Genomic DNA, 9,929 nt, shown 5'->3' with positions numbered 1-9,929 from the left:
AGAGAGAGAGAGAGAGAGAGAGAGAGAGAGAGAGAGAGAGAGAGAGGGAGGGAACGAATGAACGGGGGAATGGAAGCTTTATGGTGAAGAAAAAAAAGAAAAAAAAAAAGGAAATGTTTAATGCTGCAATCAATGACTCCCTTCGCCGTTCTTAAATCTTTTAATGTTTTCCACGCCTCCTCGATCGTGACCATCATACTCTCGAAATTTTCTACCAATATCTCTAGCTCTATCGTTCAAATATTTCCATCATGATTAAAGTGAATGAAGATAATACGAAAAAAAGGCTCAATTTTCTAATCTTATTTCCATTCACCTAACATCCCCAATTTTGTCCAATTTCCTAATATTCATTTTTGTGTCAAGAATAATATTAAAAAGGAGAAAAAATAATGAAAGAATAAAAAAGAACATGTTGTAAGACAATTATTAAAAATTGTCGATTAATGTATCACTGTAAAGACAAGGTCACATATATCACAGACAGATTTTTGAAAATATCAAATTGTCAAAATACCCATAAGAGTTTGAAAACGAGATAGAGTTAGGGAAAAGGAGAGAGGGTAATGGAAGAGGGAGAAACAGGGAGGAGGGAAAAATGATTTTTTAACGGTCTCGAGAAAAGGTAAAGAGGAAGAAAGAAGGAGAAGGATGACTTAAGCCGTCGGCTATCTTAGGCAGATAGTGGACAATGGTTTAGCATAATGGTCAGAGGGGACGCACTAGATGATGGCGCGTTGGCCTCGAGGGCGTGTGGGTGACACTTTCGCGTATCCATCACGTTACACTGGCTCGAAGCAAACGTAGTACGATGGTACACGGAACCAAGAAAGGCGGTTCGTCCGGATGCTGAAAACGTCGTGGAGGGACGGAAAGACATGTCAAGAGGTCACGCATTTTCACTTCATAATATTCTTTCTTCTTCTCCTCCTCCTTTTTTTCCTCTTCGATGAATATTCTCTTATTATTATATTTACAAATTATTCAATGTCTTCCTTCAAAATTTTGATCAAATAATTACGGAATAGTACCGAACGTTCTTTGATCATTTTAACAATCGATTACTCTCTTTCGATACTTTTTAGGCTAATCTTTCGAATCGAAATATTTGAATAAAAAATTAAACAAAAGTCCGATCAAATTAAATACGTATTTCAATCTTGATTTATTCGTACGAAATGAAAAAAAAAAAAAAGGAAGAAAAAACAAAAAAAAAGATATCGTTCCTTGAGCGATACTTACAGTTCGTTATTGATGGAAGCCCGATACAATAGTCCTTTATGCGGCTCGCACAATAGAACGGCATTTTGGATAGACGATGGCGGTGTCCTCGAGTAACTTTCAGCGTATCTGGAAAAATTCAAAAGGAAAGATTGTCAGGAAATAGAGAAATAGATCGATCTTTGTTAAACGAAAATAGAAATAATGTATTCGTTATTTGAATATTTATCTGTTGTGAGAGATACTTAAAAAACGTAATTAGCTTAACTAACGTAACATTAAAACTTATATACCTAAGTCTAAACCAAAACGAAGTAACTATTCCCTTAGAAATTCTAATTATTTCTATCATTGATTAAACTACGAAGAAAATAGAAATATCATTGACCGATTGAGAAGAGAACATAACGTATACAAAATAGATTATTACATTCAACGAGAAAATTTAAAAGATCAGATCGTTCTGGACAGATCTGCAAGTTCTTTGCTTGACACAATCTTCTTCTGGTTTGTGAACTAGAAAGAAAACTAGAAGAAGAAGAAGAAGAAGAAGAAGAAGAAGAAGGAGAAGGAGAAGGAGAAGGAGAAGAGGAGAGTCGAACGACGATGTCAGTGTGTGACGGCGACGGCGACGGCGACGGCGACAGCGACGGCTTCCGTCGGGACTTTCGGGGGAGAAAGGTGGTGTGGTGGTGATGGTGGTGGTGGTAGAGATGTTTGGGGATTGGGGTTGTGCATCATTTTTCACATACCATGAGGGGGCGGACGGTTTTTGCCGATCCCCTAGCAGACGACTATCCGGATAATGCTCTTAAAGACGGATATCTCTGGCCAAACGAGCCAGGTACGACCTGCCGATCAAGAGAGAGAGAGAGAGAAAGAGAGAGAGAAAGAGAGTAAGAGAGAAAGAGAGAATGATCCTATACGACGTTGATTTTTTTTTAATTAAAAAAATATAACAGAAAGAAAAAGAAATTTTTTAGATCAGGAAAAGAGATAGAAAAAGAGAAAGAGAGACAGTGATATAGAGTATGATATACAAGCAACGAGAGATCGAAACGAAAGAGGATGAGGTGCAAATATCTGAAACGTTTAAAAATGTCCCGGCGAACCCTCGAGCGCGTTTTCGAGAAGCGAATATGCGTATTAATTATGAGCCTTGTTCAAACAGGCGAGAACACAGAAAGAGAGAGAGGAAAGAGAGAATACGGTAGGAGGGTAGTTACCCTTATTACGATCCGACTCGGGACAAGCTCTCTCTGTCGGTGCTTCTCTCTTTCCACATATATTCTACTCTCTAACCTTCTCTCTCTCTCTCTCTCTCTCTCTCTCTCTCACTATACTAAACTCAGCCGGACACAACCGGACTCTTCTTTTTTTTTTTTGTTTCTCCATCTCTCGTTCGAGGCTTTGTTTAACTTCTGTCGCGGAATTTTTCCGCGCCACAACGATTATTGCTCCCTGGAGATCGCGGAAATGGAAGTGGAAAAGAGAGAATTCCGTTTCCGTTTCGAATGCAGTATAATGTTGGTGATAGCGACGGTTATAGAATCCCTGTGAAAGTTCGATCGTAGAGATAATAAAGCTTCGGAACAAAAGCTTCTTCGATAAAACGTAAATCGAGAAAATCCGAGACGCTTGAGGACCTTTCTATAGACAAGCTTAGAAAACATGTTTAAAAAATTAAAAAGTAAAAAGTAAAAGAAAAAGGCTAGAAAAAAAAAGAAGACAGAAAAAAACGATAGAACAGCCTTCGAATCTCGTTTACTGTTATTTCCGATTGATCAGTAATGTTAAGCAAGGAAAATGCAAAGCCGTCATTGAGACCGCAATAATATCGCGACTCGATTCTCGTAAAATATGTACGTCGATAATTTCGAAACGAATTGAACCTTGATATCAATGGCTTAAGAAAAACGAAGTTGATCGTTGTGGTTTCAATTTTATTGCCACCTATCGAGAACGATATCCTGTTCTAGACACAGTAAAACGAGATCCTTTACGAATGAAACTCGTTTAACTCGAATGTAGCCTAATATGTCCTTTTATTTCCAAGAAATACTACTGATCATATTAAATACCGTCACAATATTTTTCTAATTATTACTATATATATATATATATATATATATATATATATAAACATATATAATATATATAAACATATATATATATAGTCTTATATTTTATTATAATATAATGTTAAATATTTTCTTATATAACTTTTTCTTATTTTATTATCATTAATCTTTTTCTTTATACGTACACTCAGTTATATTTTTTCGATCAGACAAATAGCCACAAAGAATAATAGAAGAAAAAGAAAGAGAGATCGAAAAGATCCAACGATACGAATTCTTTTCCCCGACGCGTATGCGACGCTGCGGTGGTCCGATATTAGCTCGTACAAACCGCTCTCGAGGAGAGCTGCACGATTATTCGAACAACGTAGGGGTGAGTTGTACGTCTCACCCTTCTCTTTCGCACTCACCAACACCCTCAACGAACATACTTCTTCCTCTCTCTCCCTCTCTTTCTCTGTCTGATTCGAAAGCATCCACGTGCCAGAAGCTCTGTCTGTGATATCGTTTTCTATCCTTTTTCTATCCTCCTTCTACCCTTTCCTTTCTCCTAGAAATAAATCTTATGTTTTCGCGTATAAGCGGCCTTTTAATATCACCGGCCTTGATTTACCGCCATAAGAGAACATGCATCTATGGCGAAAGCCTCCGAAAAGGACCTCCTTCTCCAACACACGATCCTCTCCCAATGACATTTGTCTTCCGACAGGCAGGAACGGGGAAGGCGAGTGTCCCTACGTTTTCCCTGATTTAACGCTCTTCCCATCGGTATTTGACTAAACGTCCTCGAATCTCTTCCAACTACGAAGTTTTATGAACCGTCGAATGAGTACCGTATCATTCGCATATTAAGAGACAATATGATATATTAATAATTAAATATTCCTTTGACGAATAAATTATCCTAAGTTTTTCATGATTTAGAACTCGATAGTTGACTACACTCTATCAATTTTTTAATTTTATAATCTTCCTAACGAGTGTTAAATAATTCTTGTATTAATACATAATACAATATCAAAATTAAAAAGTTTCTTAACTTTAATATGCTAAGAATATTATGGCATATTTGCCAGCGAATCCCAAAGAAATTTTGTGAATTTGAACATATTAAGTAAAGATTCTATTCAATTTTTAGGACACTATTATTAAATAATAAAAATGTTTATAAATATTGTCCAACAAGCAAATATCCAAAATAAAAAAGAACAAAATCTAATCAGCAACATTAGCTGCAGATTAAAATGAAGTAAGTTAATAAAACTTTTGATTATACAAATACGAATCTCAACTCCTAAATTTTATCTAATATCGTCAAACTCGCATGAACTTCGTATATTATAAAATACCATATTAAACTTTATTAATAAGTAATTATTATAATAAAAAAATATTTATTATTAAAATAAATTGATTAAATCGAAATTATTTATAACACCTCTCTCTCTCTCTCTCTCTCTTTCTCTCTCTTTCTTTCTCTCTCCTTCTAAAGTAACTCTAAAACTCATGTACAACGTTATCCATGAGTGAGTGTAAAGTTCACGGCTATTTAGAAAGAAACGTTCGTAGTGGATCTTCCTCGTGAACGAGCCGTTACGAGGAACCTCGCTCGTAACTTGTAACGAGAGCTTCTTTAAGCTCGCTACGGTTACAGGAAAGCAATAATCGCTGGAGTCGTCCGGGGTCAACCTACATTCCTCGAGTTAACGGTGAGGAGAAGCAACGATGACCACCTCTTTCTCTTTCTCCTCCTTCTTCTCCTTCTCCTACCCTTCTTCTTTTTCTTCTTCTTCTTCTTCTCCTTCTTCCTCTTCTTCTTCTCCTTCTTCTTCTCCTCTTTCCTTCTTTCTCGTAGAACGAAGGGAAAAGAAGGAAAAAGAAGAGGAAGATAAAGAAAATAAAAGAAAAAGATAAAAAGAAGAGAAACGTTGGTCGTTATTTCCTACGTTTCTAACTTTTCTCCAAAGGGACACGGAATGTGGATAATCTTGCTAAGAAACTCCATAAAATAATATTTCTATAAAGTTAACTATCTCTTTAACCATCTCGTTTCTAATAGAATTGATTGATTGATTTGTTATTATTATTCTTTCTTCTTCTTTTTTTTTTCTTTCCTTTTATTTTATTTTATTTTATTTATTTATTTTTTTTTAATTTTTAATCATTAGCGACATGGGATATTTAATTATCATTGATCGAATATGTATATTAATTTTCTTAATTATCAAAATATTACCAATTTTTTAACTATCCTATATCTTCATTTTTTTATCACAAAATTAATTGTATAACATATCTCTTTTTCTATGATTATTTCATTTATATTATACAAAAGTTTCACTTAGTTTCTCTTTGTACGATATATTATCAATAATAAAAAATAAAAAGAAGCCACTTCTAAATTTGATGAATATATTTCCTTATATCACAATTTCTAAAATAAAGTTTCTCAATCTTTTGATCGTGCAGTTTCAATACATTCGTTTGTAATATTATCAAACGATTATAATATTAAATTTTTAAGAATCTAATAGACCGAAATCACTTACTTTAATGATAATTAAAGGTAATTACTTTAAAGATATGACTGTTACCGTGATAGTCTCATTAACTCGCAAAGAACGTTTGATGAGAACTTAATAAAAACATCGTACAAATCAATCACTTTTCTCGCTTTGATGTAATATAGTAAGTATCATTGCCTACCGTCCATTAAAAATTTAATGCGCTCTTATAATGAACTGCAAGCCATAGATCGAGAAACGTTATTCTAACATGCGTCAACAACTTCATTTATGTTATTTTTATTCTCGACGATACGATTAGAATTATTCTTTAGGTAAGAACAAACTCTAGAAGGAAAAACAACGAAAATCGAACGTTTCTTTCTATTTCGAACTTGTCGGATAACCACATACCGTAATCGCAGGAAAGTATCGTCGATCGATTCCGTTTTTTTTTTTTTTTGTATCTATAAGGAAAAAACCTTCGGTCGATCTTGTTGTTTGCTTGGAGATGGTAACTAAAGGAGAGGAGCTTAGGCACACTCTTCTCCTCGTTCAAGAGGTCAAGAGAGCAAACTATCGTTACGTTGCATCGCGATCGTCGAGCGACGATAGAATGACGATTATCGACGTCAAATCGGTTTCTTGCAACGATACCCTCGTTAAACTCGTTGATCGTCATACTAATCTCGCATCATTAATCATGATATACGCATCTAATTTTTCATAAATCATGAAAAATTATGCAGATAAAATAATAAAGTAGATTTCATTATTATACTTTTTATATGTTAGATTTTACTCTTACTACGTATGTATGTATAGATGTATGTACATCTGATATGTTTAATGTTAAAAATGTTTTTTTAAATAGAATCTACAAAAATGAAAACTGTGCCGATCTTTGTATAACGCTACGTAAAGCTAAATACACTGAGTTTACGTATAAATAACAAAAGTGTTATACTACATATACAATTTTAATCATGACATAGATGTTATACTATAATAGATAGCTATCAAAAAAATATTGAACTCGGGATAAAGATATTTTTAATGTTAAAAAAACATTTTGATTCAAATTTTCATTAATCTATTCATCCATTAACTATTAAATAGATCCAAATAATATATATATATATATATATATATATAAAATTAAATTATTTCATATATTTGTCATTATACATTAATATTAAACTATACTTAACGTTAATATGTTATAATTCTCAACTATCTTTTATATCTAAACATAAACTCGAGTAGGTGTTCACGTATTCGTGTGCATGTGCGTGTCGGCTACGATACTCTTTACTATACTCTCTACGAAATGCATAGAACACAATTTCGAATAATCGAAAGTTCGAATAAAAATTCAACCTCGCTTGGTATCCCAAACAAAACGCGAATAAGAAACACATTACGATTTTGTCGTTGCGCCCATGAGAGAGTCTCCCTCTCTCACCACTCTTCTCTTCAATCTCTTCCACCATTTTTTCTCTCTTTCGTCTCCTCGATTTCGCGGAAATCGACGAAGCGTTCTTGATCGAAGAAGGAGTCTCGACTTACATTAGAGTTAGCTTACCTGCTGTGACCAGGCGTGACCACTGCGATACGCTACGAAAAAGCAAAACCGTCCGCCATGCTTGATCGCTTCCATCTATTTACATTGAGACCATACCTATACTCTACGGAAATAGTACGTTTTCTCTCTTACGATCTTTTATGTATTTTTAATAATAAGATCTTCTTTGTAAGATTTTCTCTTTTATACGACAACTTGATCGTTTAAAAACGAAACTAATCGAAAGAAACACAAGATAAACCAATCGATAGTATTATTTAGATAGTTATTAGTTTGGCGTATAATTATCTTCATAAAATAAATATTTATATACTGATAGTAATGCTATTGGAAGTGTTTTATAAAAGTTTTATATAAAATATTTCGATATTTAATACTTTCTTCTAATCTAAGTATTATATTATAAAAATCGTATGAATATTCTAATTATCACTGTTATACGATCATTCCAATTTTGATGATAACATTTATTACCACTATTCTAACATTATTCTAACGATGATAATAACGTTAATTATCATTGTTATATTATTATGCTAATTTTTATTAAAACATCGATAATCATTCTTATATGATTATCATTTTTATTATAACATACGATTATTATAATTTAATGCTCGAAATATACATACAATTATTAAATACGTATACATATACGTACATACGTTTATATGTATATACGTATCTATTCAAGCGTTTTGAACACGGATTATCATTTTACTCTTTCCGTTGACTCGACTCGCGATTGAAACGACACTATGGACGGAAAGACGTTCTTCTTTTCGGTTCAATCCTTTTGAAGAAAATTCCAAGGCCGGAAGCGAGAGAGAACGTACAAGAGAAGATGATGAAGGATACGAGAGGAAGGGAAACACAGGAGGGTGTGTGTGCGCGCGCGTGCGCCCGCGCACGAAAGATAGATAGAGATAGAGATAGATAGAGAGAACGAGAGAGAGAGAGAGAGAGAGAGAGAGAGAGAGAGAGAGAGAGAGAGGAGCAGAACCGAGCGTTCAGCTCGCTTTGCCGAGCACTGATGATAGTTTTTGCTCCACAAGATTTTTTGCCTTCACCCCCGCGCAACCGCCACCTTCCTACCCTTCTCGGGGTTGGATGATATATGACCGCCCCCGAGACACTGGCCACCCTCTAGAGAACGAGAGAAAGAGAGAAAGAGAGAGAGAGAAAAAGAGAGAAAAGAGAATACGCATTCTGATTCCAAAAGAATTCCTCGCCTACGTAGGTACGTACAGTAAAGGTTTAGAAACCTTACATGTCTATTGTGATTGGCTGAAACATTAGACAATTTTTTGTAATCTTTCTAGCGAGTGAATTATCATAATTATTCTCTCTCCCTCGCTCACTCTCTCCTTCTTTAGCTCGCTTTCTCTTTTTATTTATCTCTCGATTATGAAATTATATGTAATATAATTATTGTATAGATATATAATATATATATATATATTGTATTGCTTCTTAAATACTTGATAAATTAATTATGTAATAAATGTAATTATAATATAATTATTAAATATGTATAATATATACGAAATATAATATATAATTATATACAAAATATAATATAGAGAACAATAAATATACTATATCGAAACAAACGATAAACTAATACTTTTAATTGAAAATTTCGATATTAATTATTGACGAATTTAATAAAAAATGCATTTCATGGTAAAAAGAAAAATTTATCTAAACGAACTTCTCACTAAGTTAATTCTAATAAAATACTCAATTGTCCATCATAACTAATATCAATTAGAAACGAAAATGAAGATATCATTAGATTTATCATTAATCCCCTCGTATCCGTACTCAATGATAAAATTAGCAATTCAGATAGAAGGAGATCGTTATAAAACAATTCGATTGATCTACGATATCGAGAGCCTACACACACGAACAGTCAAGTTACATGCCAAATACGAAAGTCGTTTTTCGAGGATCGACGATCAGCAAGAGCGATCAATCACGCGAGAAATCTACGTGCCGATGTCTCTCGGCGTTAAACGAGATACGAGGTAGGTAGCTTATGGAAAAGTAGAAATGAAATGGGTCGAAGAGTCGATATTTCATATCGAACGAAAAGAGAAATGAAAGAGAGACAGCCGGTTAAATTTTCCAATGGTATTCTCTCCCACTCTTTCTCTCTCTCTCTTTCTCTGTTTCCCCTTCGTAGTCGACATCGTCGTCGACGTAGTTGTCGTCGTTTCTTCGAATTGAGAAAGGCAATCTCTCAGGAATTAGCGAAATATCAAGGAGAAGACGAGAGGAAAGGGAGAAAGAGAAGAAAGAGAAAGAGAAAAAGAAAAAGAGAGAGACAGAGAGAGAGAGACAGAGAAAGAGAGATGGTTTGCGAGTTTATGGTGACTACGAAGGACTCCAGCAATGAATCAACTTATTTAAGGGTAGTTGGATTTCGCGAGTCGATGCGCCACACACAGCGAGAACGACCCTCCGTGTCTCTTTCTCCATTCCTTCTTCTCTCATCTTTTTCTTTATTCTCTCTCTCTCTCTCTCTCTCTC

At 34.3% G+C, this 9,929-nt stretch overlaps 1 protein-coding gene across 4 annotated transcripts in view; it reads right to left on the bottom strand.

The window, feature by feature from the left end:
• Nucleotides 1-9,929, bottom strand: part of LOC122633780 (ubiquitin carboxyl-terminal hydrolase 48-like) — a 58,921-nt gene that overhangs the window by 40,157 nt on the left and 8,835 nt on the right. For all 4 annotated transcript variants that reach the window (XM_043822411.1, XM_043822330.1, XM_043822162.1 and 1 more), the window contains exon 12: nucleotides 1,243-1,350. In XM_043822411.1, coding sequence (XP_043678346.1) covers nucleotides 1,243-1,350 — 108 coding nt within the window. The remainder of the gene's footprint in view (nucleotides 1-1,242; nucleotides 1,351-9,929) is intronic.

The sequence above is a fragment of the Vespula pensylvanica genome, chromosome 1 (assembly GCF_014466175.1).
Source record: "Vespula pensylvanica isolate Volc-1 chromosome 1, ASM1446617v1, whole genome shotgun sequence".
NCBI classification, from domain to species: Eukaryota; Metazoa; Arthropoda; class Insecta; order Hymenoptera; family Vespidae; genus Vespula; species Vespula pensylvanica.
Note: the sequence above shows the minus strand (reverse complement) of the source record. Positions and strands in the feature narration are given on the sequence as shown.